The sequence below is a fragment of the Nothobranchius furzeri genome, chromosome 4, assembly GCF_043380555.1.
Source record: "Nothobranchius furzeri strain GRZ-AD chromosome 4, NfurGRZ-RIMD1, whole genome shotgun sequence".
NCBI lineage: Eukaryota > Metazoa > Chordata > Actinopteri > Cyprinodontiformes > Nothobranchiidae > Nothobranchius > Nothobranchius furzeri.
In genome coordinates, this window is record NC_091744.1 from 39,593,299 (window position 1) to 39,618,604 (window position 25,306).

Consider the following 25,306-nt stretch of genomic DNA (forward strand, 5'->3'; position numbering starts at 1 on the left):
CACTTTCCTAAGGGGGTCAAACCATGTCCCAAAATGTCACCGGATCTGGTGTCAATTTAAAGAAGTAGTCCAATTACACATTTGTGGGCTTATAACTTGGCTTCTGAATGTCCTAGAGAAGTCAAGCTTGTTTTAGTGTACTCCAATCAACAGCCCCTACAACCACAAAAAGGAATGGAGTCATTAGCACTTATGGTTTGTAAATGGCACCCAGAATTATGTTGCACGAAGCACAATTTCACATCATTCTGGGTCCATTTGTGTGAAAACAAGGTCCAATCAGGCTGAAACGTTACAAGAAGGTAGAATCTATTGAGTTGTAAGTGATCTGAACTTTTCATGATGATCGCACAATCCTATAGGGGGTCAAACCATGTCCCAAAGGTCACCGGGCCTGGTGTCACTTTAAAGAAGTAGTCCAGTTACACTTTTGTGGGCTTATAACTTGGCTTCTGAATATCCTAAAGAGGTCAGGTTTGTTTTAGAGTACTCCAGTTAACAGCCCCCATTACCCCAAAAAGGAATGGAGTCATAAGCACTTATGGTTTTTAAATGGAACCCAGAATTATGTTGCACGAAGCACAATTTCACATAATTCTGGGTTCATTTGTGTGAAAACAAGGTCCAATCAGGCTGAAACGTTACAAGACGGTAGAATCTAGTGAGTTGTAAGTGATCTGAACATTTCATGATGATAGCACTTTCCTAAGGGGGTCAAATCATGTCCCAAAGGTCACCGGATCTGGTGTCAATTTAAAGAAGTAGTCCAGTTACACATTTGTGGGCTTATAACTTGGCTTCTGAATGTCCTAGTGAGATCAGGTTTGTTTTAGTGTACTCCAATCAACAGCCCCTACAACCACAAAAAGGAATGGAGTCATTAGCACTTATGGTTTTTAAATGGCACCCAGAATAATGTTGCACGAAGCACAATTTCACATCATTCTGGGTTCATTTGTGTGAAAACAAGGTCCAATCAGGCTGAAACGTTACAGGAAGGTAGAATCTATTGAGTTGTAAGTGATCTGAACGTTTCATGATGATAGCACTTTCCTAAGGGGGTCAAACCATGTCCCAAAGGTCACCGGATCTGGTGTCAATTTAAAGGAGACATAACATGAAAAACCCACCTTTTTATCCATTAACACGGTGTGTTTCACATTTTAAGTGTCTAAGTGAGCAAAAAGGCTTATATTATTCACTGGAGTTGCTATTTAGATATTTAATAATTAAGTTTTGGGCATATTTGTCCACCCGTTCAGTTTTTACATTATCTATTACATCAGTAATTAATTTAGTGAGGATAACTACCAAATATGGTAATGGCCCTCGGCTAAACACAGAGCCAATCCGCCATTTTTTCTTCTCGCTAAGATTTTTTGTAGTCCTATTGGAAAAATGCAGAATGTCTGGTTATTTTAGCCACACACAGCTCAAAACTATTCCTCGTTTTAAGGAAGGGTCCCTGCTGGAAAAACCAGCATAGACCAGCATGGCTTCCTTGCTGGTCTTTGCTGGTTTTTGCTGGTCCATGCTGGTTTGGTGCTGGTTTAGCTGGTTTATGCTGGTGGACCAGCATAAACCAGCAACGACCAGCATGGCTTCCTTGCTGGTCTTTGCTGGTCCATGCTGGTTTAGCTGGTATATGCTGGTCCACCAGCATAAACCAGCTAAACCAGCTTCCTTGCTGGTCATTGCTGGTTTATCCACCAGCAATGTCTGCTGGTGGCCAAAGTTGATCCAGGGTTTGAATTCCAGCCCCATATCTTTAGCCGCATTTCTCCCTCCTCTCTCCCAAGGTTTCCTGCTTCCTTGCAGTGTGAAAAACTGCCAGTAGTGCCCAAAAAATTGAGACCAGTAATGTTTAGATTGCTTTGGGGAATGTGTTTTAAAGTGCTTAGCTTGATACTGTTAATATGGTTAATTCTCTCTCTGATTACAATTCTAAAACTATAGTTTTCAATCACTTTCAGTTTTGATGTTTTGGATGAATCTATGAAAGCACTTTAATAAAAACATTCCTCCATCAGACACAAGCCACACTGAAGACAAGAGCATACATATTTTAGTACATTTAATATTAGGAAAAATAAGTAAATAAATAAAATAAACAGATTCTAAGATTAAAAAAATGGATCTATGAATAATTACACAATAGTCAATATTATCTTTATATACATTTATTATATAAAACAAACAAATTGTAATTGTTTCAGCAAATGTTAAACATCATAAACATTAAAATCTTAAGGGAATTTTTATTGCTATTTAAAGTGGCTTTAGCAACTAATCAAGATTACATCACTTTTGTTCACATTTTAACATTGCAGTTTTTCGATAAAATAGTAATATTTTTCCATCCATCAATAAACACTGTGTACATAAAGTAAAAACAAAACTTAAAGATTTGAGCAGATTAAAAAAGGTGAACACTTAAAGCATGGATCTTTGGTGTGTTCTTGCTGTGTTCTGTTTCTAATTCAATTTCTAGTTCTTTTTAAAACACAGGAAAGGTTTTTGCTTTACCTGCTAACGTTTCGTTTGTGACTAAAAACATCCTCAGAGCTGACGCCAATGGTGGTGTCACTTCCTTCTCTGTGTATCCGCGGGCAGCAGAGGATGTTGTCGCCCTCTGCTGCCCGCTCTCCCCTCTCCGATGATGCAGTCCCATGTGCGATCCAACTCCATTGTCCCTGTTCATGGTCCCACATCCACGTCTCCTCATCTCGATAGCTTCTTTTATCCATCTTTTGTACTTCTGTTGCTCAGTTTTTATGATCCTTGTGTTGTCCCAGTCCATTATATGGTTTTCTCTTGTGCAGTGATCTGTTACGGCTGACTTCTTTATAGTGCTTCGTCGCCAACTCAACACACGAACAATAGAACACAGAAAGGAGTGCGAGAAAGAAACAAGTCGAAAACACACAAGAGCAGTGAAGCAAGAAGCAGAAAGCACAATAAAGAAATCGGCCGTAACAGATCACTGCACAAGAGAAAACCACATAATGGACTGGGACACAAGGATAAACAGCGAACAATAGAAATACAAAAGATGGATCAAAGAAGCTATAGAGATAAGGAGAAGTGGATGTGGGACCATGAACAGAGACAATGGAGTCTACACATTGGATCGTGCATGGGACTACATCAACGGAGAGGGGAGAGCGGGCAGCAGAGGGCGACAACGTCCTCTGCTGCCCGGGGATAAATGGAGTAGGAAGTGACGCCACCATCAGTGTCAGCTCTGAGGATGTTTGTAGTCACAAACGAAATGTTAGCAGGTAAAGAAAAAACTTCCTGTGTTTTAAAAAGAACTAGAAATGGAATTAAAGCATGCACACTAAAAAAGAAAAGTGCACAGGCAAAGAAATGCTCTTTGTAGTTGGGGTGCTTTACAAAAAGACTATTTTCTCAGTGACACCGAGCATTTCTAATGTTTAAAAGAAATTGATCAAAGTTTCATCTTGTGCATGCTAAAAATACTACAGCCATCAAGAAAGGTTTTGGAACAAGACCACTTGACCACTAGAGTTTGCAATTTTTCAGAACAGTTGTGGTTATTTTTAGTACATGTGTCAGTGATGTTAAAAATGAACCCATCAGAGGGAAGTCAATGCAGTTCTTTGTCTTCACCACCAACTGTCAAAAGCCAGCTTGATTTGTGGGAGCAAAATTCTACTTCAAGGCTGCAGCTTTCCAAAAGGCATCGTGCAGATAGAACCAAGTCTAGCACACCCACAGCAGGTTGGCCACACACGTGAGCTGGCCCTCTCTCGAAGAAGGTGCATGCTTGGAGTGGACTTTCAGCATGCGCAATGTTGAGGAAACTGGTCAAATGAGTGCATTTTATGCAAGCGCGGAAAAGGAAGTTGGTCTCCCCACTTATGGCACAAATCAAACCCCATATTGTGTTGTTTCCCTGTCCCCTCTGAAGAAGGACCTTCCACAAATACAAAATCCTGGTGTTCTCCAGTACAGTGAGGAATGCTCAGAACTGTAAATCAGGAAAACAAAGAAGCCAGTTCAGACACATGGCACAGCACACAAAGTCCACTCTCCTGGGCAGAAATCTGAATCAGCCAGAACTGATCAAGAGAAGTTGTGAAACACAAGAGAAAAATGTTACCTACAGAACGACAACCAAAGACTAGTCTCTTTCATGTTGGTTTGGAAAGTCACAAATGAAAGTCTCATCACCAGTTTTCAGGACCAGACATTTCTGCTCTAACCTGTCTACTGGAATCAGATCCACAGTAGGTCCCCTACTTATAAGTCTAATATGTGACTCAAATCTGTACCCTTGTGGTAAAGGGAATGATGCTTGTGTATGAAACTTTTGGAAAAGTACAGCAATTTCTGTACCACACTCTGAGGGAAAAGATATAATGCTTCGAATCTCTCCACAAACACCATCACTCAACTTTCCATAACAATCCCTTCTTCTCTTACTGAGGCTGTAGCTTTTGCTGGTATAAACCAGTCCTTTGTGCACCATTCTCTTGTGTACCACCATTTCATCTGGTGGAACTTTTTCTGCAGAAATGAAGGCACTTTTCTCTTCCTCAGTTGTCTCAGTAACCCTGCCATTATCCAGAACAGTTGTGTCTTGATATCTAATGAAGGACTTTACTCTTGAGTTATTTGTGAGCTCCAAACAGAAGTTCTTTACTTGCTCACTAACTGCAAACCTTGTACTGAAAAGCGGAACCGTTCTATGCAACAAGAATTTGTTTACAATCTGCAAAGCTACACATTTTGTTCCGTGAAACAGTTTCAACAGACCACCATTTGCATTTTCAAATACAAATGCTGAGTGTGCCCAGAGCGGCCCCCACAGTTTCACAGACTTGGACAGGTGCGTTAGCAAGTGTACATTGAATGTCATAGATGCTTCTCCATACAACAGTTGAAACCTTGCCACGAACTCGAACAGCATCTCATCTGCTTTGTTGATCTCTTCGAATGTGACATTCTCCTTCAAAAGCAGAAATACTGCAAACACCAGCAGGGATAGGTGCTTCACATAACGTGACTGAAGCACCCCATTCAGGACTGGCAAACTGTAAAACAGGAGCCAAGCTCGCCACTCTGAGGCTTTCCAGTACTTGAACTCTGCAATGGGTCTGGGAAGTCATGTAATAAGGTGTGGTGGCTTGATTTCCTTGATCCTGTTTTCTAGCACCCTCATTGTATTTGGACTGCCGATATAGTAGGGTTGATCACTGCCACTCAACAGAAGCTCTGTCAGCTGTCTAATGACACCAAGCAAGACAGCATGCATATAGTCTGGAACAAACCCCCAAACAATGTCAAAATAAGGCATGTTTATCAGTGGTGATGGACCTTTCACCCCTCTGACACTTCTGTGTTGTTCTACGGCATGCTCCATATCTGCAATCATTTTATTAGCCTCTCTATCAGGGTATTCTGTGGCAGTCACAGTATACTTCACCTGTTTTTCAACGAGAGTCCCAGGGTGTAAACAGAAGCCACAACCAAAATACCCATTAAACTGGGTGGTGTTTTGCATAGCTGGTCTTGCCTTTGAGTCCACACAACAACAGAGTCCAACAATTTTGCTGTTCACCAGAGCTCCACATTTTCTCCAGGACACACCTTTGGATGCCAGTGTTTTTGCCTGATCAACAAATAGTTTTAGAAAAATTGGCATGACTGGCTCTTGAGCACCAAACCAAAGACCTGCAAGCATTACATTCTGGAATCTCAATTTGGGAGGGAGTTCATTTAAATGCAGCTGGATGGGCCATATTGAAAATTTGGAAGACTTGTAGACAGGTGAACCATCAGAATTAAAATTAAATGACAAATTGGCCGGATCTGACAGAATGCCACCTGGTTTTGACAGGTTTTGATACATTTCACCATCATATATGTCAGAGATAACATGTTCATTCTGTTGCCTTTGGTATCTGTAGTTCATGCTGTTTTGAATTTGAGGGTTTTCCATCAGTGTCTGAATTTGAGGTGCAATTGGTATGCTTATGAAAAAGCTTGCACTGTTCAATGTGCTAATTTCAATGGGAGCACTACAAATTGTACACTGAACAATGTTTTTTTCTTTTATGTCTTCTTGTTTGCCAATGTATAATTTGCAGGTTTTGCAGTAGAAGTGAAATTCCACTATGTCAGAAGAGTTCTTAAACACTTTGTTGAACAAATATTTGGATCTCGGTAAAACCTCTTTGCCAAACAGTGCATTTATAAGCTTTAACAAATCATCAAGTTGTGTTCCTGTTATGTTATGTCTTGCTGCATGACTCATTACCATGAGCAGTGCTTCAGCCCTTGTTGTTGTACCCCCTGAAATTAGTGCAGAATCCATGTCAGTGTCAAATCCTATCTGTCCAAATGGGTCGTCCTCTGGAAGGTCTTCAATGTTTGAATCAACTTGAGGATCACTTTCAGGTGAGGAATCGCACTCAAACTCCTGGCTGACGTCACTTGATTGCAGCACAGATAAGCCACCAGAAGAAGTTGTGGGCTGTAGGGTGACAATAAACACACATTATTGCATGTATCTACCAGCAAAAACAAATGATAAAAGCAACTGATCGGGTGACTGTATCGGATCGATTCCCCTCTTTACTTGGTGCTAAATTATTTTTTCGGTTGTTTGGACAAATCTTGTTTAGAGATCAGGAAACCGATTTATTCATTATTTATTTATTATTAAAGAGGCCATTTCATTCTGACCTGAATTGGAATGTTTATTATGTGAAGTGCCTTGAGACGACTCTTGTCGTGATTTGGCGCTATATAAATAAACTTGAATTGAACTGAATTGAATTGAATTCTAATTTCAGGACTTTGTGGTTATTTCTTAAGTATTAACCAGTAATATGAAACATTTTACATCTAAAAAACGTTACGAAATACTGATTAACAGACCATTCAATCGGTCTGGGTCAATATTCAGGTGGTTCCGGCTTGTTCCATCAGGCAGCTTCGGCTGCTGCTCGTTCATACTCATTATTTGAATTTGCTAGCCTCAGATTGGCTAACAAACTAGCCTATGAGAGCAAGATATATCGTTTCCTGCCCCGCTGCTCATTGTTAACACCGGGCGTTCTCTCTTCCTGTTTGGTATGCTACAGCTTTTAGCATGCAGCATGCTAGGCGTGGTTTCAACTGCGAGAGCTACCGAATACTAACAAACAAAGGAGTTGTGACAAATCAAATACAGGCCATTGGAACTCGCATTTTATCAACACCTGCATAGTTTGGGATTGTGTTTTTTGGTTTGGGAGACGAACCCCTCCTCCGTAACCAGGTTATTTGTACGGAAGCCCGGAAAGGTAAAAAATCCTCAAATGTATTTTTTCCCTACTGGCGGATAAAAATGTATTGAATAGAACAGAATAGATTTATTAATCCTACAGTGGGGACATTCACTCATTACAGCAGCACACACACTTAGAGAAGAAAAATAAGATTACAGGTAAAACTGATTCCAGCCATGTTTGCTTTCATAACTTCAACAACATCATGCTGATGACCCACATGAACATAATCCTCTGTTAGTCGATGCAGTTACATCACAAAGTTAGCTTAACATGATAAGATTACTTTTGCTTGGCAAAATACAACAACAGGTAATATTACGAATGACCCTAGATGGAATTTAAATCCTTTTACATTAATCATAACTAAAAGTTCCTGGGAGACATTTGTGACATGTAGCTGTAACTCTTTACTGCTGACAGATGATGTGAGTCCTTGTAAACCACCCCACGATGGGACGCACCCAAAGCACCACATATACCAAATAACACCCAAGAACATACAGTCCGATGTCTCAGAACGACCGTCTTAGTACGTCTATGCACCCCCGCTCCAACGGTGCCGAAAAAGTCAGCAAGTCCGGGTAAACTGGACGCTGCTGCCAACATGAAACACAACAGAGACGCTCTTTTCACGACTAAAATGCTAGATTTTAAACGTTTTTGAATTGTAAACAATTTGGTACGCTTAACATGATTAATCATTTTTAAATTAATCGGCACACCCCTTGATTCAATGAATTCTTTTTATTTAGTTTTTCTTAGGTTATTTCCATCAGAAATGACGTTTTTTTTTCTGGTCTTTGATGCTGATTTCCATATTAGTTTCCTCTTTTATTGATCAGCCCTAATTTACTCTGCAGTATTAATTAATTTCTTTATCCCTAGTTTTATGGGTTAATTTTAGTTTGATCTATATAGCTTTTCTAGTGTTCACTAGCCCGTATGTTACCCCTTATATCTGTTGCACTCTTTTTGTGGATTTTTAGCGCCTTTCCATTTTGCCAATGTCCTGTTTGTGGTTTTGAAGGCACTGTTACGTTAGATCTTTTTTTTCCTGGTTTAGGTCTCTTTATACTGTAATTTCTTGGACCATTGCAGATGTTCTCCCTCTTTTTAGTCCAGCATTTAGAATACTTTTTCTCTACATGATATCTATTTGTTTTTACTTTCCCAGAAATGTCACTTATGTCACTCACCTGTGCTGCTTGATCATTATCATGAGATACACATGCTGTCTCTCCAATTTCCGTTATTACAGTTTTTCAGTTAATTACCGGATCCTCTGATCTGTTCAGTTTTTCGCTCATTCTGTTTTTGCCAACTTCATGTCGAGCCTTCTGTTTTATTTAATGTTTCTTGAATAGACCTTGTAATTTATTTTTTTTATTAACTCACTACAATGCCTCACTTCAGTGGACTGCTGTTTAACACTTATAATAAACAGCAAAGATAATAGAAAAACATTGCTTGTGTATAAAAATAAGAATTGCAGGTATTGTTGTGTGATTTGGTTAAAAGCTTACCAGGTTGAATGTCTCATCTGAATCAGACTCCAGACAGCCACATGGAGACATGGTCTGAAGAGAATGTAGAAAAGGCACAAACACAGTAAGAAACAGAAATGTGTAATAATATTATCTTGCCTCACATATTAGTCAATCACCTCAACATCTGCAGCATCTTCTCTGCCACATTCAGTGTAGGGCAAGGTCTAGAGACAAAAGAAATTATTTGAAAAGATTTTTAGTTCATTTCTTTGTACATTCAGTTTGTAAATATCACAAACTTGCACATGAGGTTTGGTAAAAGAACTTACAAGGTTGATTGTGTCATCTGGATATTCCGGGAAATCAAAATGACCAGATGAAGACGTGGTCTTCAGAGGAGGTAGAAAAGATGTTACTAAGTAAGAAAGTACCACAACACTTTGTGCAGGGCAGCACAGTGTGAAATCATGTTTCTATCAATTTAAGAATACATGTAACCCTCACCTCAAAATCTGCAGAATATGGACCAGAAGTCACTTGGTCACAGCTTTCACTGCTCAAGGGAGAAGTCTGAAAATATTTACAAAACCATATTCCCTATTTAGTGTCTTCAAACATCAGCAAAGGCAATGTGATAGATCTGTTAAAGAAAAAAAAAAGTCAAATTTCATTACTGCATTACAAAAGGGTTATTGTAGGTTTCAGAAAGTTACAATTAAGACCTTTTAAGACCGCTATGAACAAAATGTTAGACCAGCATGACACATTAACACAAAGTCACACATTAACAAAGTCTGTTTGAGTTGGAACATCTCAGAAGCATCTGATGGCAGATGTTTTGTTATCCAGTCAATCAAAAGAACTGACCTGTTTAAACCTAAGACATAGTAGGGCTGCACGATTCTGGATAAAATAATCCCAATTATTTTTTGCTCATATTTAGATCATGATTCTCTCACAATTTTTTCCCCAATTTAAATAGTTATTGCACGTATTAACTGCAAATCAGCTTTGTAACAGCTGACACTGAAAATAAAAACAATAAATAAAGGCTACTGTTGTTTTATCCTGCCAGCTCGCTTCTGCATCACATGGTATAAGGCTCCGCCATTATCAATTGTTGAGGGAAAAAGAGGGAGCACTTTTTTTCATGCAGATTATGTCCAGGTTTAAAATGCGGTACAATGATTGTGTTTTTTTTTTCCCTTTTTCATTTTAATTGTCATTTCAGAATGAGTTTGCTTACAAGCATGAATTGAAATCACAACCTTTTAACGATTAATTGTGCAGTCCTAAGACATAGAACAAAAAACTGGGTGGGCGTTGTTCAGACTTAAGTCCTTGAATTTAAAGTTATGTATTTTAGACTTTTTTTAAGACCATTTAAGACCCTGCAAGAACTCTGATACATCTTTCATGAGCTAACTTACATCCAAAGTCTCTCTGTTCCATCTTGCAGAGGGTAACTTGATGGTACTGTTTGGTTCCAGGTACAATTTGTACTTGCGCTTTGGCATTCTAAAACAAAAATGAACATCGATATCAGTAACAGACATGATTCGTGAATAAAACCATGGTAAATTTAAACAGTTACACTGGTGAAATTCAGCTCACTTAAGAAATACCATTATTTGAAAGTATTAGTCAAGTCACCATTTCAAAAGTCCAAGTCACACTCAAGTCCTTAGTGCAGGGGTCGGCAACCTGTTCCCATCAAAGAGCCATTATTACCCGTTTCCCACGGTAAAGAAAACACTGGGAGCCACAGCAGCTGTGGCGTTGTGGGCGGGGCCTACACTCAGACAGCAGAGAGCTGCTTTAACAGATCACAACAGGTGACAGCAACCAATACCAGTCGCTCATGTACCTCAAAGTTATCTTTCAACAGAAGATTATTAATAAAACAGTTTGTTTCAAATTGATCCAAAAAAAATGTAGCCCGTCTGCGCTACAATATTTTGATATTTTTCACCCTTCTAGTGGTTTTAATAGCTGAGCAGGTGACGCTTCTTGAGGCGTCACACATAACTGCTCTGTCTCGTTGGACTGTTGTAATTAAACATTGTACTGAACTAAACTTTGCATTAATCATTGTTGAAAAGGATCCAATCAGGTAGTTTTTTTCCCTCATTTACACTGACGGAGGTAACGGCACAGTGTGCATGGCTCTGGTGTTCATCCGGTTTAATGTTTCTGTTTGCAACAATTTTCACAAGAAGGTAAAACAGTTAAATGACAGGATTCGCACTGACCGGATATTTCCCGTGTTTGACTGTTTATTTTGATGGAGAAATCTCAAACCTGCAGATGCGCTGATATTTTAATCGTTATGCACATCGTAGAGGTAGCTACATCAATCAGGAAAAGATTCCCATCAGAACATCTGAGATGGACACTGAGCTCAGCGCAGCTCGCTGTCAGCGCATGCGTATGGTGGACAGCAAGATGAAGATGTGTAGATCGGGGGCTTGGAGCGCATCGCATAACCAGAACCATGCAGGAAGATTCAGTGTTTTCTAAACACGGTCTCTCAGAGACTTAAAAAATGTCCCCTGATTATGAATCTTTGGCTGAATAGCACTTGTTCCTGTCTCCAACACATCAATGAGCCTGTCTGAAGAACAGTCCAGAATCTCATATCCTCTTCAGCTCAGAAAGCGCCTATAGACTTATTTGATTATGCACAAACAGTTGACCTGTTCAGGTTTACGCAGACAATCTTTAACTATTCATTAGTTAGTTTACAAGCAGAGAGCCACATCAGATGGATGAAAGAGCCGCATGCGGCTCCAGAGCCGCGGGTTGCCGACCCTTGCCTTACCCCGGGTTTCCACAGGAGCCGTCAGCAGCACGTTACTGCAGCAGCACGTTTTGCTCGCGTAAGCTGCTGCTTGGCCCTTCCCACGAGACGCAAAGCAGCAGGGGAGCAGCTGTCACCGACAGGGCACGAAGTCACACGAGTGACTTCGTCAGTAAACACAACAACAAGCAGGAGAAAACTACAACATGGTTTGTGTTTTATGTTCTGTCCGTTTTATAATCGCCAATACGGACCTGAAAAACAAAGGAGACCGCTAGCTAGGTGATAACTTCTCACGGGGCCGCACAGTTAGTAACTTTTTCTTTAAAGTAAAGCAACCGGAAGGCAGTACGTTCTTTATTCTGAAAATCTCGGGAGCTTCTCTCCATTTCCGCGTCCGATTTCCTGTCTTTCCTTCCCCAAAAATGTCGAACTTGACCCGTTTCAGAGGCGTCGCGCGTAGAAAATAGAACCGGCGCGTAAAGGCCGCGACATGCTGCTCCTGAGACGTGGCCGACTCGCGCTGCTGACGGCTCCAGTGGAAACGGTTCTGTTGACCACACGGTTCCTATCAGCAGCTATGACGTGCTGCTGCAGTAACGTGCTGCTGACGGCTCCAGTGGAAAGCCGGGGTTAGTGTGCAAGTCCAAGTCTCATAGGATTAATCCAAGTCAAGTCACTGGACCCTACTGGGCAAGTGTGAGTCCAAGTCCCTAAAATAATCTTCCAGTCCAGGTCAAGTCATTATCACCTTTGAGCAAATCACCAATCTGAGAGAGTTTATAACTACAATAATGGCAGCTATACATGGTTTATTTTAAAATAAATTGTACTCATATCAGGCGAGTCTTTCATCATGAATGGTCATCATGTGGTGGAAACAATAGCTAGAAAATTACATTAGAAGAACAAAATTCTGTGCAAACATCTCCCTTTAACAAGAACTGTAGATGTTTGTTTTCTGCATTTTTAGTTAATGTTTTTTTGTATTCACTGAAGTTACTCGTTGGTTACAGTATTCAGAAATGTTAGTCAAATAAGAGTAATTGTGAACTACTAAACACTTTGAATAAATTATTTAAATCTTAAATTTAATTTTAAAGTACTCAATTAAATGAAATCATTAAATTTAAATTAAATAAAAATTTACTAATTATTTAATTTTATTAGTTTATTTTATTTCATTAATTTATTTTATTAAAATTATTTAATTATAAAATTGAATTAAATGAATATGCAACATTTTATTCGAGTAGAAATGATAAAGTAAAACTACCCGTAAAAAGTATTTTTCCCCCATAAAGTTACTAAAGGAAATTGGCGGAGTGAATGTAACAAGTCCCTACCCACCTCTGGTGGATAATAAGTAATAATAAATCACTTTTTTTTTCTAGATGGATTGTAGTTTCAAAAAATGTCAATGTTTACATTTAAGAAATATTTCAGATATAGTGTCTGCAATTAGCTATTAACATTTAATGAGTCATGGGTCACTTATTCTCCCTTAAAATAAAAAATAATTGGTTGTAATCAAATCCCCACTATGAATTGAGAGGGGGAACTGGGAACTACAGCATCCTCTGCTCAGTGCTCACGCGCTTCCCGCCGTTGAAGTCAAAGCTAGCTGGAGGGGCGTATCTCAACATTAGCATTAGGACCAAGATCAAGAGCAAATTAAGTTGCGGCGTCACGATTTAAAAACTAAAATATTTTAGACCTTATTTCTTTTTAGACAACAGTTATATTTAACTAATTCGAATTTAGGAAACTAATTTTGTTTGCCTTAAAAAATGTTTGCTTATGTTAGGTATATAGACGACGGCTGTAAAGAAATCGTTCCAACAACCTTTATCAAAGATTTTGACAGCCAGAAGGATACCAGCAAAATTTACTGGGTTCGCTGGCAAGACAGTTTTTTCAAAGCTCAAATATTAATGCTGAAGGGTAAGTCACGATCTCACAAACAGTTTTACTTATTAATAAGGTCGACCTAGGATGTGTAGTTAACTTGACTGGCTGAAATCTCTGTCTACCGCTCTAGTCGAGCTAGCTAGTGTGCTATTAGCTTTTAGCTAGTTACGATAGTGTAGCGTTGCTAAGGTTAGCGTTCCTTAAGAACAGAGCGAATAATGAAATAACTACATAAAATTATGTACAGTATAGCCGATGCAGTCAAATACTTACATGAAGTGCTGTTTATATTCCAGACACCAAAGAGGACATCGAAGAGGAGCTGTCAACGGGGAAGACCCTGCTGGAAAAACCAGCATAGACCAGCATAGCTGGTAACCAGCATAGACCAGCATATGTTGTGTTTTGGTGCTGGTCTAGCTGGTCAAGCTGGTCCATGCTGGTCAAGCTGGTCTTGCTGGTCTAGCTTGTCCATGCTGGTCTTGCTTGTCCATGCTGGTCTAGCTGGTCTTGCTTGTCCATGCTGGTCTAGCTGGTCTTGCTTGTCCATGCTGGTCTAGCTGGTCTTGCTTGTCCATGCTGGTCTAGCTGGTCCATGCTGGTCCATGTTGGTCCATGCTGGTCTAGCTGGTTTATGCTGATCTAGCTGGTCCATGCTGGTCTATGCTGGTTCAGCTGGTAATCAGCATGGATCTGGTTACCAGCTGAACCAGCATAGACCAGCATGGACCACTATTGATTGTTGGTCCATGTTATTGGAGCAGCATTCAATGGTGGTCCATGCATGGGATGCTGATTAGCAGTACAAATTCTCCCAGAGGATACGAGTGTACTGAACAACCACACTGAATTTTGTTACAGTAAGACAGAATATTGGAAAATATTACATACTGTAACTACTACAATAAAGACAAGGTAAGGTTTTCAAGTCAGTATGTACATTTATTACGTTTGTGTAACAAAGAACGTGGTAACAAAATGCATACAAATCATTTAAAAAACAAACTAATAACAAATAAGAACAAACACTAATAACAAGTAACTAATTTAACTTACCTTATGAAAACATAAAACATAAAAAATGCCACATTTCAGTCCTTGGGGGTTTTGTTTTTTTGTTTATTAATGTCCATAATTTTTTCTGTAAGGTATTGCCCTGCTTTTACCCATCTTGCTTGCAGCTCGGGCTCCTCCAACTTTTTGTTGATGAGCCACTCTTTGAAGCAGGCTGAAATGAAATACAAATAGACAAGAACCTAAGTATTAAGTCTTGAAAAAATCATTCACATAAGCATGAACAGGGTTTCCTACAAGCAATATATTATCAACAATGTTTGCTTCATTGTTACTTGAGTATTGGGTATCAGTCAAAAGTTTGAAAACAAAAAATATAGATATTTTTTTCATTTTCTTCTATAGTATGAATTAAAATTGAAAATATCAAACAATGAATGAAAACATATGGAAATGTGTAGCAAACAAAATATAGCAAATGTCAATTAATCTACAATGTAGAAAAGAGGTCCAAAGAAAAGAAACACCACAAAGAAAAACTACTCCATAAAAGGATGTGTCCTTTATCCGGTACTGTATATGTTTGTAAAAGCCATGTGTTGCACTACAACACATGGCTTGACGCGCTCCGCTATCCGTGTGCTGCGGTGTTTCACCTCACCGACGCAGCATTGAAACGCCTACTACACTTTGCGGTCAGGAGATCCCTTTGATCTGCTCAAAAGTAACTGATGAGGTGAAAAAGTAAGAAGCCAAGTAGTAGTTTTTCTGGAGAGTTTAGAGGAGATGCAGGAAGATGAGAGATGGGACAGAAAACAAAGCAACAAGAAAACAAAGCAAAGTGTTTGAAAGTAAAATATAGGTAGATTTATCTCCACTACACGTTGAATAAAACAATAAGTTATACACATGTAATATTTATACATTTGATACAATTCAGATCACCTTCAAATTCAGTCACACAGCCAGGGCTGTTTCAATGCATTTTGGGGGCCAAGGTAAAACGGCATCAAACAAATTGTTATCGAGGTTAAATCCTCAATATATCGTGATGTTGATTTTAGGCCATATAGCCCAGCCCTAGTGTGATTTCTTTTTGGGAAATGGAAATATGACCACCCTAGTTTAAATTCAATTTTATCTATTATTGACATTAAAGCATTTGTCTATTGATATATTTAATTATTTGTGCACTTTTACTCCTTCATACTTGTCAACACTCAAGAACATTTTGCAAATCCAACTAAAAATACCATACCTCTCAATGTTTCCAGCTTCTTTGGGGTTAAAGGCTGCCTGGTGCTCTTAGTTGTAGGACACGCCTTCCCTGTAAGGCTTTTCTGGCCTAGGGTCTTTGTTCCCCAGATTGCCACTGCAAGCTCCTTCACAAACAAAGAATCCTTTGATTGGTTTTTAATCCTTGACCAGGCCTCTCTCCGGATGTAGACTCCTCCTCCCAGGTGAATCTGACAAAAATAAAAATAAAAATAAACACCCACACAAGTCTAAAACAAATACACTGAAAAGTTAGTTGGCTTGTGAACAAATGATGGAGAGGTGTTCTTCATAGTTCTACATATGAAAACACATTTTGCTATTTGAGTATGGGGTGCCATTTGTAATGTTACACAGTCAAAAATTAACAGCAATATTTTTAATTATTTATCTCATAATCAGAGCAAAAAAGTAGGTTTCATTTTTTAAACACTTATTTTCACCTTGTCATTCAAGTATTTATAAATGTTAAGTTTCCTAGCTAAATATTTAGTTAACAAGTTAAATATATATTTTAAAAACAAAATATTTATTGTGAAAATTAAACATTTAGTTTGGAACAAAATATTTAGCTTCCTAATTTAATATCTATTTTTCAAATCAAATATTTTGTTTTTAAACATTTTTTTACAGGCTAAATGTCTAGTTTTTAAAGAGCAAGTCACCCCCAAATCACTTTTTTTTTGCTGATAAACTATATAAAGGAGTGTCTAATCATGCTACAGACACGTGCAGTCAATAATTTGGCAGTTCAGTGCATCGTGGTTAAAATTCAAATATTCTGCCTAAAACTGTCAGTGTTGCGCCGTCGTCAGGGAAAAATTCTGCACTGTATTTGAATTTAAATCTGCCAAAAACATGACTGTTAGGTTGATCGGTCTGTCCAAATTGTCCTTAGGTGTGAGTGTGTGTGTGCATGATTGATTGTCCTGTGTGTCTGTGTTGCCCTGCAATGGACTAGCTCTCTGTCCAGGGTGAACCCCGCCTGATTGCCCGTTGGCTGCTGGAGTTAGGCACCAGCCCCCCCCCCCCCCCCCCCCCCCCCCCCCCCCCCCCGCATTGACAAAGCGGGTTCAGAAAATGGATAGACGGATGGATGGACAAGTTTGTGAACTGGAAACGCAGGATTTGATAGTAAACAGGTAAAAATATCACACTCTGGGGCTTTATTTAACTTGCTAACTAAATATTTAGCTAGGAAACTTAACATTTATAAATACATGAATGACAAGGTGAAAATAAGTGCTTAAAAATGAAACCTAGTTTTTTTCTCTGATTACAAGATAAATGATTAAAAATTTTGCTGATAATTTTTTACTGTGTAACATTACAAATGGCACCCCATATATGAGTTGTGTTGCTACACTTGTGGTGTGTATTTGAATACTGTATGCAGGGGAAGTACAGTACCTCCTCTCCTTCTGGACACCTAGGTGTCTCCACTCCATCTTCACTGCCAGACTCTGCAACTATGAAAAGAATGTTAAAATATTCAGCATTTGTGTCTTGCTTAAACCAAGCAAGAAGCCACATGGTGTAAGTGGAGAATGGATAATTTTTTTCCAAAACTGTCTCACTTTAAATCAAAATCAACACAAGTACAAACACAAAAGGCCATTTTTAAATGAGGGTTATTATGAGTAAGGGAGAAGAAAAATCCAAAACTTCCATGGCCCAGTGTGACAAAGTGATTGCCCCGAAACCCAATTACCTCGATTGGGCTGCCCTTAGCAGCTTCAATTCAATTCAATTCAAGTTGATTTATATAGCGCCAAATTACGACAAGTCATCCCATTTGTTGCTGAATGTCTTGGAATCTCTGCATGATGTTGAGGATATTTTGATCTACTTCACTGTTTCAGGAAAGTCTGACAGGATTGATTTCTTTACTGAGAACAGGTGTGGTAGGAATCAGGCCTCTGTGCGGCAGGACAAACAGAAGTCGGGTGTGATGAGCCGCTGTTAAGTTATGTTTCAGCTAAAGCTGGGTATTGGTTCATTTCAAGAATAAATTTGATTTTGATTCTCAAGAGTTAGAATCGACAAAATTTGATTCAACCCAATCTGTTCCAATTCAACATGGGTCACTGCTTTTGAAAACTTTTCTGTGAGCTGTTACCTTAATTATATTGCTGAAATGAAATGATGCAACACTGAGTAACAATTCACCTGAAAAAATTGTGTTAACCCTTTCAGACCTTACTTTTCATTAGTTTTAAAGAAAAGGCAAACAATGTTAAACCAAACGATTCTTGGACTTTTTAATTGATACGATTTGTTTCTTAGAAGAATTGATTCAGAATCAATTTTTCAAAATGTTTCAACACAGCACTAGTTTCAGCTGAGGGCGCAATCATTTACTCACCCAGGGCTGTGTAGATTTTCAGTTCTCCCTTGATAAAAACCTTGATTTAAAACTTCCATTTTGTGTTTGTGTTGTCTTTGAGTAAAATTTACATTTGTGTGATGAAATGAAACATTTAAGATTGACAAACATGTAAAACCAAACATGAGACCACTTTGACTAAATTAAGGGGGCTTTTGAAAATGTAAAATTAGTTCACAATTCTGATTTCACTTATATCAAGTTGGTACTGCAAGTGTAGAAATCTATTTTAACAATGTAAATTTAAAAAAAAAATTGTATTCTAAATGTTGATAAATTTTGGTTGCACTTACTGTATAAAGTCTTTGAGTTTTGGGTGGCAGGATCTTTAACAGTTAGAGAGAAAATAAGCATATCATGAACACAGGAAATAATGGAAAACACAACAACAAAGAATATGTTTCCCAAACCTTATTAGGTTAGTGATACCTAAGCTCACAGCTGAAGTACTGCAACTAATGGTCACTTCCAAAGTGTTTTTGATGTTTGCTACCTTCAGCTACTTGATAAATGTATATATTCTGTCCTTATATCCTTGTTAAAATGTTTGTTTCTGAGCGTCAGGCAACTGTAAAAGTTAAGTGAGCTACAATATATATTGCTTTTCTATCTTTTTCCCTATTCACAAACAAATGGGTGCATAACTGTCTAAGTTCAGTGTTTTGCCCAAAAACATTTCAACAAGATAAGAGGGGTTTGGGACTGCCAGCCCAGAGGGAAACATTTCCTTATATGGGATAATTTACATTAAGCCCAGAAGTATACATTAAAAAATACCCACAACACATTTCAGTTTTAGGTACAACTGCATTAGTAAAGAGACTTAGGGGAAATGATCTGTCCTCACCACTGCTCTTGGAGGAGGTTGACTTCAGCGCCTTCATTAGATGCTGTTGCAGCTCTATGTTCAGCTCTCGGAGAGTTTTATTTTCAGACTCCATTGTTGAAAGACTCTTTTCTTGCTCCTGCATTCTTAAACAGAAGAAAATATGTAATGACTATATTATTAGGAAATGATAAAAAAATTGTTAATTATTATCTGTGAAATTATCTAGCTGCCTATAGTGCAGATGGGTAGTGCTGCACATGTGCACAGCATTCAGAAAGGCCAAATCTGGACAGTATGTGGTAGTTGTGTGACAAAAACAAGTAGCAAAATATTATATTACCAAATATATCAATTTAAAAGTATAAACACACCTTTGAAATATAAAGATTCAATAATAAGGCTCAATAATTAAAAACATATTTTTGATCAAAGTACCCAGCCTATTTCAACAGGACCAAATAATGCTATTGCTATTCACAATATTCTACACACCCATCTACTTTTGGCAAGGACAATAACAAGACTGAATCCAACTAGAGCTTAAAGGTAGATTTACAGTATATTGTTAGGACACATTAACAATAATACAAAATTATTTTTCAAGGCTATTCAAAACTTACCTTTTTTCCATTTCCTGCTGCTGTAGACACATGCAACTATACTTTTTCTGATAAAAGCGTTGTTTTTTTATTGCCTCCTCATAAAGTTTCTGTGGGACAACACCACCATCATTATCGTCATCCTCAGTATCATCTTCAAAGAGGGAATCGCTGAGGATATCTTCTCTGATTTTTTTGGTACTGGTAGGGCAGAGTGGAGAGTTCCTCTTTCTGTTTTTTCTTTCCTGCAGAATGGCCAGTAGGTTAACATCTTTTGCTTCCTCTGCGGCCTTTTTCTGAGTTGTCTGTAAACATTAAAAAAGCACAACTTAAAATTACAGTATGACTTTCATAAGATTTAAAGTTAGCAAACTCACATACTAACAAACTAAGCAATGCTACTCAAAGCAAGTGCAATATTACTGGAAATAATTTTTAACCTAATGTCATGGCCTGATGTTGGCTTTATTCACTCCAGTAACAATACACTTTTGGACACAGATCTGCTCAGAAAGGACTGAGTTTGCATATTCTTGTAAATGACATTTGTAGCTTACAATGACAAAACAACTTTCTCTTGCTGATTCCTTATTAATGCGTTTTTTGTTGTGATGTTTTTTTTTCATTGAAATAGACCATGTCTTCCCAAAATAGCTGATAAGTGACTTCTTTGTCTAGACCCACATTACATGTATTCGTTTTGTGTTGTTAATATCGAATTTGCTCAGACGACTTCTTCTCTTTCTTAATATTAGTGCCATAACTTTTTTTTTGTCATTTTGTGTTTATTTTCTAACCTTATTCTCCATTTAAGAGCATGCACTGAGCTACTTTAAAAAACACATTAACTATAACATTTTTTAACTTGTGAACATTAAAATTCTAATTAGACCAAAAAAGACCAATGATTAATTTTACATTGACTTCTTAACATTTCGGTAAATTTGCCTGAAATATTTTGATTGGTGTGAAATAAATATGTAAGAATGGGTTTATTCTTTATTGTCTATGCAGCAGAAAAGGATCAAACAGTGGAAATAAGTGAAAATGGTGATCTACTAATATCGTCTTTGTAACACAAATGCAATTTATGGTTACAGAAGGACTTAACTATACCTGGACGTGTGTTAATTCCCAAAGCTGAGGGTCTTTCTCGATTAGTAAATACAAGCTCAGCCCTTGAGATCTCTAACGGTATTTGTGAAATTTTTTGAAAAGATCTGATTACATTTTTAAAGCATAATTTCTCTCCCTAAGTGTTATACAGTATTTGCAATAACCAGGATATTTATTTAGATGTGACATTGTTTTTACAGAACTGGATTGATTATAATATTCTTCTCATTAAACAACTTTTTAACAACGATGGTCTAACTTTTACATATGTAGAATTCCTTTCTGGGTTTAAAACTTGACTTGACTCCTTGATTGTTATGTTATGGATTCTATTCCTTTAAGCCTAAAACTAATTATTTCAAACTAGGCTGATTTACAAATTTATATATATATAAGAAACTCAGACCCCGTTTTGAGTAGTAGCTGTAAAACACAAAAATAAAATAAAAATAATTCAAAGAGATACTATGAGCCAGACAGCTGAAACTTGCTGCATGGAGATGGAATCTGCATGGAACAAACTTATTTAATGAAATATGTTGGAGAAAAACTTGGTTATTTGGGAGTTTTCTTATATGAAATATATCTATCCACACAATTTGGGTGTCAGTAAGTAATATAATGACCTTTTCAGTAGAAAATTAGAATTGGGTGTTTAATTTAAACTGAGTATGTTCCATTTTAATTTAAACTGAGTATGTTCCATTGACAGATATGCATATGTACATTATTTTTATTTGTTGTCTATATAATATAGATCATGATTGATTGAAAGGTTAAGGAAGATGGTTAACAATTTAATATAAAGATTTTAGTTTATAATTCTAAAAAAATTCGGATTACACTGGATTTATAAATAAAATGTAATCGCTGATGCACACTCCGGAGCAGTAGGGGCGGTAAAAAGTAAAGGTAAAGATAAAAACTGCAACTCCCAGTTGGCTGCCAACCGCCGTAAAACCCCTCAAGAAAGGAGAAGAAGAAAAAACAGAAGATCGGAAGCAGCTGCGCATTTGTGTGTTGGAAAGTTGTGAAGATTTGTCTTTTCATTTTTGTTTTACCAACGTTGGGCCCATTTATTCATCATTGGTGAGTATTGAGTGGTTAATGAACATTGCCTAATGTTTGCCAACATGCTAGTAGAATATACTTTTTTTGTCCTGGCTTCCTCCGCCTCAGAAGGTAGCGGTGAAGTGCTGGGATCCATGACTTTTTTAACACGGACCCTCCCCGTTGACAGCTCCTCTTCGATGTCCTCTTTGGTGTCTGGAATATAAACAGCACTTCATGTAAGTATTTGACTGCATCGGCTATACTGTACATAATTTTATGTAGTTATTTCATTATTCGCTCTGTTCTTAAGGAACGCTAACCTTAGCAACGCTACACTATCGTAACTAGCTAAAAGCTAATAGCACACTAGCTAGCTCGACTAGAGCGGTAGACAGAGATTTCAGCCAGTCAAGTTAACTACACATCCTAGGTCGACCTTATTAATAAGTAAAACTGTTTGTGAGATCGTGACTTACCCTTCAGCATTAATATTTGAGCTTTGAAAAAACTGTCTTGCCAGCGAACCCAGTAAATTTTGCTGGTATCCTTCTGGCTGTCAAAATCTTTGATAAAGGTTGTTGGAACGATTTCTTTACAGCCGTCGTCTATATACCTAACATAAGCAAACATTTTTTAAGGCAAACAAAATTAGTTTCCTAAATTCGAATTAGTTAAATATAACTGTTGTCTAAAAAGAAATAAGGTCTAAAATATTTTAGTTTTTAAATCGTGACGCCGCAACTTAATTTGCTCTTGATCTTGGTCCTAATGCTAATGTTGAGATACGCCCCTCCAGCTAGCTTTGACTTCAACGGCGGGAAGCGCGTGAGCACTGAGCAGAGGATGCTGTAGTTCCCAGTTCCCCCTCTCAATTCATAGTGGGGATTTGATTACAACCAATTATTTTTTATTTTAAGGGAGAATAAGTGACCCATGACTCATTAAATGTTAATAGCTAATTGCAGACACTATATCTGAAATATTTCTTAAATGTAAACATTGACATTTTTTGAAACTACAATCCATCTAGAAAAAAAAAGTGATTTATTATTACTTATTATCCACCAGAGGTGGGTAGGGACTTGTTACATTCACTCCGCCAATTTCCTTTAGTAACTTTATGGGGGAAAAATACTTTTTACGGGTAGTTTTACTTTATCATTTCTACTCGAATAAAATGTTGCATATTCATTTAATTCAATTTTATAATTAAATAATTTTAATAAAATAAATTAATGAAATAAAATAAACTAATAAAATTAAATAATTAGTAAATTTTTATTTAATTTAAATTTAATGATTTCATTTAATTGAGTACTTTAAAATTAAATTTAAGATTTAAATAATTTATTCAAAGTGTTTAGTAGTTCACAATTACTCTTATTTGACTAACATTTCTGAATACTGTAACCAACGAGTAACTTCAGTGAATACAAAAAAACATTAACTAAAAATGCAGAAAACAAACATCTACAGTTCTTGTTAAAGGGAGATGTTTGCACAGAATTTTGTTCTTCTAATGTAATTTTCTAGCTATTGTTTCCACCACATGATGACCATTCATGATGAAAGACTCGCCTGATATGAGTACAATTTATTTTAAAATAAACCATGTATAGCTGCCATTATTGTAGTTATAAACTCTCTCAGATTGGTGATTTGCTCAAAGGTGATAATGACTTGACCTGGACTGGAAGATTATTTTAGGGACTTGGACTCACACTTGCCCAGTAGGGTCCAGTGACTTGACTTGGATTAATCCTATGAGACTTGGACTTGCACACTAACCCCGGCTTTCCACTGGAGCCGTCAGCAGCACGTTACTGCAGCAGCACGTCATAGCTGCTGATAGGAACCGTGTGGTCAACAGAACCGTTTCCACTGGAGCCGTCAGCAGCGCGAGTCGGCCACGTCTCAGGAGCAGCATGTCGCGGCCTTTACGCGCCGGTTCTATTTTCTACGCGCGACGCCTCTGAAACGGGTCAAGTTCGACATTTTTGGGGAAGGAAAGACAGGAAATCGGACGCGGAAATGGAGAGAAGCTCCCGAGATTTTCAGAATAAAGAACGTACTGCCTTCCGGTTGCTTTACTTTAAAGAAAAAGTTACTAACTGTGCGGCCCCGTGAGAAGTTATCACCTAGCTAGCGGTCTCCTTTGTTTTTCAGGTCCGTATTGGCGATTATAAAACGGACAGAACATAAAACACAAACCATGTTGTAGTTTTCTCCTGCTTGTTGTTGTGTTTACTGACGAAGTCACTCGTGTGACTTCGTGCCCTGTCGGTGACAGCTGCTCCCCTGCTGCTTTGCGTCTCGTGGGAAGGGCCAAGCAGCAGCTTACGCGAGCAAAACGTGCTGCTGCAGTAACGTGCTGCTGACGGCTCCTGTGGAAACCCGGGGTAAGGCAAGGGTCGGCAACCCGCGGCTCTGGAGCCGCATGCGGCTCTTTCATCCATCTGATGTGGCTCTCTGCTTGTAAACTAACTAATGAATAGTTAAAGATTGTCTGCGTAAACCTGAACAGGTCAACTGTTTGTGCATAATCAAATAAGTCTATAGGCGCTTTCTGAGCTGAAGAGGATATGAGATTCTGGACTGTTCTTCAGACAGGCTCATTGATGTGTTGGAGACAGGAACAAGTGCTATTCAGCCAAAGATTCATAATCAGGGGACATTTTTTAAGTCTCTGAGAGACCGTGTTTAGAAAACACTGAATCTTCCTGCATGGTTCTGGTTATGCGATGCGCTCCAAGCCCCCGATCTACACATCTTCATCTTGCTGTCCACCATACGCATGCGCTGACAGCGAGCTGCGCTGAGCTCAGTGTCCATCTCAGATGTTCTGATGGGAATCTTTTCCTGATTGATGTAGCTACCTCTACGATGTGCATAACGATTAAAATATCAGCGCATCTGCAGGTTTGAGATTTCTCCATCAAAATAAACAGTCAAACACGGGAAATATCCGGTCAGTGCGAATCCTGTCATTTAACTGTTTTACCTTCTTGTGAAAATTGTTGCAAACAGAAACATTAAACCGGATGAACACCAGAGCCATGCACACTGTGCCGTTACCTCCGTCAGTGTAAATGAGGGAAAAAAACTACCTGATTGGATCCTTTTCAACAATGATTAATGCAAAGTTTAGTTCAGTACAATGTTTAATTACAACAGTCCAACGAGACAGAGCAGTTATGTGTGACGCCTCAAGAAGCGTCACCTGCTCAGCTATTAAAACCACTAGAAGGGTGAAAAATATCAAAATATTGTAGCGCAGACGGGCTACATTTTTTTTGGATCAATTTGAAACAAACTGTTTTATTAATAATCTTCTGTTGAAAGATAACTTTGAGGTACATGAGCGACTGGTATTGGTTGCTGTCACCTGTTGTGATCTGTTAAAGCAGCTCTCTGCTGTCTGAGTGTAGGCCCCGCCCACAACGCCACAGCTGCTGTGGCTCCCAGTGTTTTCTTTACCGTGGGAAACGGGTAATAATGGCTCTTTGATGGGAACAGGTTGCCGACCCCTGCA

General features: G+C 38.2%; 2 protein-coding genes across 3 annotated transcripts; both read right to left on the bottom strand.

The window, feature by feature from the left end:
* Positions 1 to 1,798: 1,798 nt before the first annotated feature.
* Positions 1,799 to 13,998, bottom strand: LOC139061533 (uncharacterized). Of its 2 annotated transcripts, XM_070550194.1 has the most exons (8): positions 13,776 to 13,998; positions 10,222 to 10,309; positions 9,296 to 9,361; positions 9,121 to 9,180; positions 8,968 to 9,015; positions 8,828 to 8,881; positions 6,287 to 6,502; positions 1,799 to 3,994 (listed from the first exon to the last, which is right to left on the bottom strand). In XM_070550194.1, the coding sequence occupies exons 1-8, from the start codon at positions 13,895 to 13,897 to the stop codon at positions 3,989 to 3,991; spliced, it is 660 nt and encodes a 219-aa protein (XP_070406295.1). In that variant the 5' UTR covers positions 13,898 to 13,998; the 3' UTR covers positions 1,799 to 3,988. The 2 variants fall into 2 exon arrangements, with proteins under 2 accessions (XP_070406295.1, XP_070406294.1); XM_070550193.1 differs by having other exon boundaries at positions 1,799 to 6,502.
* Positions 13,999 to 14,339: 341 nt separating this feature from the next.
* Positions 14,340 to 22,964, bottom strand: LOC129159973 (BEN domain-containing protein 5-like). The gene is made up of 8 exons (XM_054737119.2): positions 22,251 to 22,964; positions 21,872 to 21,987; positions 19,627 to 19,910; positions 19,025 to 19,149; positions 18,471 to 18,503; positions 17,202 to 17,260; positions 15,775 to 15,982; positions 14,340 to 14,730 (listed from the first exon to the last, which is right to left on the bottom strand). The coding sequence occupies exons 1-8, from the start codon at positions 22,402 to 22,404 to the stop codon at positions 14,594 to 14,596; spliced, it is 1,116 nt and encodes a 371-aa protein (XP_054593094.2). The 5' UTR covers positions 22,405 to 22,964; the 3' UTR covers positions 14,340 to 14,593.
* Between the last annotated feature and the right edge of the window lie 2,342 nt (positions 22,965 to 25,306).